A 2,044-nucleotide genomic window follows, 5' to 3' on the forward strand; every position below is an offset into this window, starting at 1 on the left:
AGCAATTCCACTTTATCACTCCAATGATGATAGCCTTTAGAAAAATTTCACTGCATGTTGATGTGCAGTGAATTTAGGTTTTAGTAGTCAGCATGGGTATTTAAGCTGAGCATACTTCTGGGGAAAAAGAAAAGCTTTTAATTACTCAGAGTAAGAACTAAAAGGCCATTAAAAATTTATACATCTCCAACTTACTCATCATTAAAATTTGGAAGTATGGACATCTTTGGCTCAAGAGTTTTAACTAATTCTCATTCTAAACAGGATGTTTCTCAGGGCAAGTTTCATGTCCTTATTGCGAAGACTATAGATCAGGGGATTAAAGAGAGGAGTCATTATTGAATATACCAGTGTGAGAATCTTATGCATCAAAGTTGGGATGCCATATGTAGGACTCACATACATTACCATGACTGTCCCATAAGAAAGTGACACCACAGCTAAGTGAGACCCACAGGTGGAAAAGACCTTTCTCCGGCCAACTGCAGAAGGGACCTGAAAAACAGTTCTGAGCAACAAGATATAGGATCAAAGAATGTACATAATAGTAAAAAAGAGAACAAGGGAGCTCTGAGTATAGAAGATAAATTCAGCAATGGGGGCTGGAGTATAAGACAGAGCCATCAGTGGGTCCATGTCACACAGGAAGTGATCAATGATATTGGGTCCACAGAAGGGGAGTTGGGAGATGAAGAAAATGGGGATCAGGTAGCCAAGGAATCCAATAAGCCAGCAGAGACACACCAGAATTCTACAGAGTTTCCCAGTCATGATGGTGGGGTAGTGCGGTGGGTGGCAGATAGCCAGGTACCGATCATAAGCCATTACTGCCAGGAAGAGACATTCAGTTGTGCCCAGGGAAAAGAAGAAATAGAACTGGAGGAAGCAGCCAGAAAATGAGATGGCCTTGGTTTTGGAGAGAATGTTGAATAGCATATTAGGAACAGTGGAGGAAGCATACCAGATCTCAAGGAAGGCAAAGTTTCCCAGCAGAAAGTACATTGGGGTATGTAGTCGTGGGTCCCATCTCACTGCACAGATGATGGTTCCATTTCCCAGCAAGGTCAAGACATAAACCACCAAAAAGATGAGAAGAGGAAAATCTATATCTCCCAGCAACCAGGGAATCCCAGGAGAACAAACTCAGTTACAGTGTGAATGTGTGTTGCTGACCTGTTCATTGTCTTAAACCTATGAAGAAGAAAGACATGAGTGTAACACAAGTTTCTTTGCTTCCTACATGTTTGAAGGACTTTATTGAGAAGGGACCTTAAACTTTACAGGAAAATAAGATATTTTGAGACCAGGTGGGAATAAATCTCACCTTATTTTTTTTTAAAAGATTTTTATTTATTTGAGAGAGAGAGAGAGAGAGATAGTGAGAGAGAGCACGAACAGGGAGGAAAGGGAGAAGCAGGCTCCCCGCTGGCCTCGCTCGATTCCAGGACCCTGAGATCATGACCTGAGCTGAAGGCAGACACTTAACTGACTGAGCCACCCAGGCTCCCCTCTCACCTTATTTTGAATTGATCGTAGTTCTAAATCTTAGTGTTCTTTTGCTAGGATATAATGCAGCAAGAATTTTCTACATCAGTGGTACCACCAGACAAATTTCTTTCTTTTTTGATTTCTTTGATCCTTAAGAAGACGTTTTATGATTCTGGTTTGTTTTCCTAAAGTTGATTGTGGATCTTCAATGTACAGACTCATCCACTTTCTCTTATTCAGCTTATCTTGTTTAAAAAAAAAAGGCAAAGATTTTGAGGACAGCTGATGTGAGGATGGGTTAAACCTTTGGCAACAGAACAAAATTAGTTTACTTACTCATGGAGATAAAACTTAGCCAAGGACATTGGCTTTTCAGAATAGTCTAATCAACTGAATTAATTGTTATAGACATCTCTACAGTCAAGACTCAGGGCTGTTCTTAAATTTTCCTTTAAACATTTTATTTATTTGACAGAGAGATCACAAGCAGAGGGAGAGAGAGGGAGAAGCAGGCTCCCTGCTCAGCAAGGAGCCTGATGTGGGACTCGATTCCAGG

The 2,044-nt window shown here is 40.8% G+C and overlaps 1 protein-coding gene across 1 annotated transcript; it reads right to left on the reverse strand.

Annotated features, from left to right (window-relative positions):
- Positions 1–231: 231 nt before the first annotated feature.
- Positions 232–1,210, reverse strand: LOC114221421 (olfactory receptor 11H4). Its single transcript, XM_028119537.2, is given in 2 exon segments — positions 232–1,088; positions 1,091–1,210. Coding segments are annotated over 2 exon segments (948 nt in total). The 5' UTR covers positions 1,182–1,210.
- Positions 1,211–2,044: the final 834 nt, after the last annotated feature.

The sequence above is a fragment of the Eumetopias jubatus genome, unplaced genomic scaffold, assembly GCF_037043125.1.
Source record: "Eumetopias jubatus isolate StellerSeaLion01/CBP00866 unplaced genomic scaffold, mEumJub1_p1.0 scaffold_7, whole genome shotgun sequence".
NCBI classification, from domain to species: domain Eukaryota; kingdom Metazoa; phylum Chordata; class Mammalia; order Carnivora; family Otariidae; genus Eumetopias; species Eumetopias jubatus.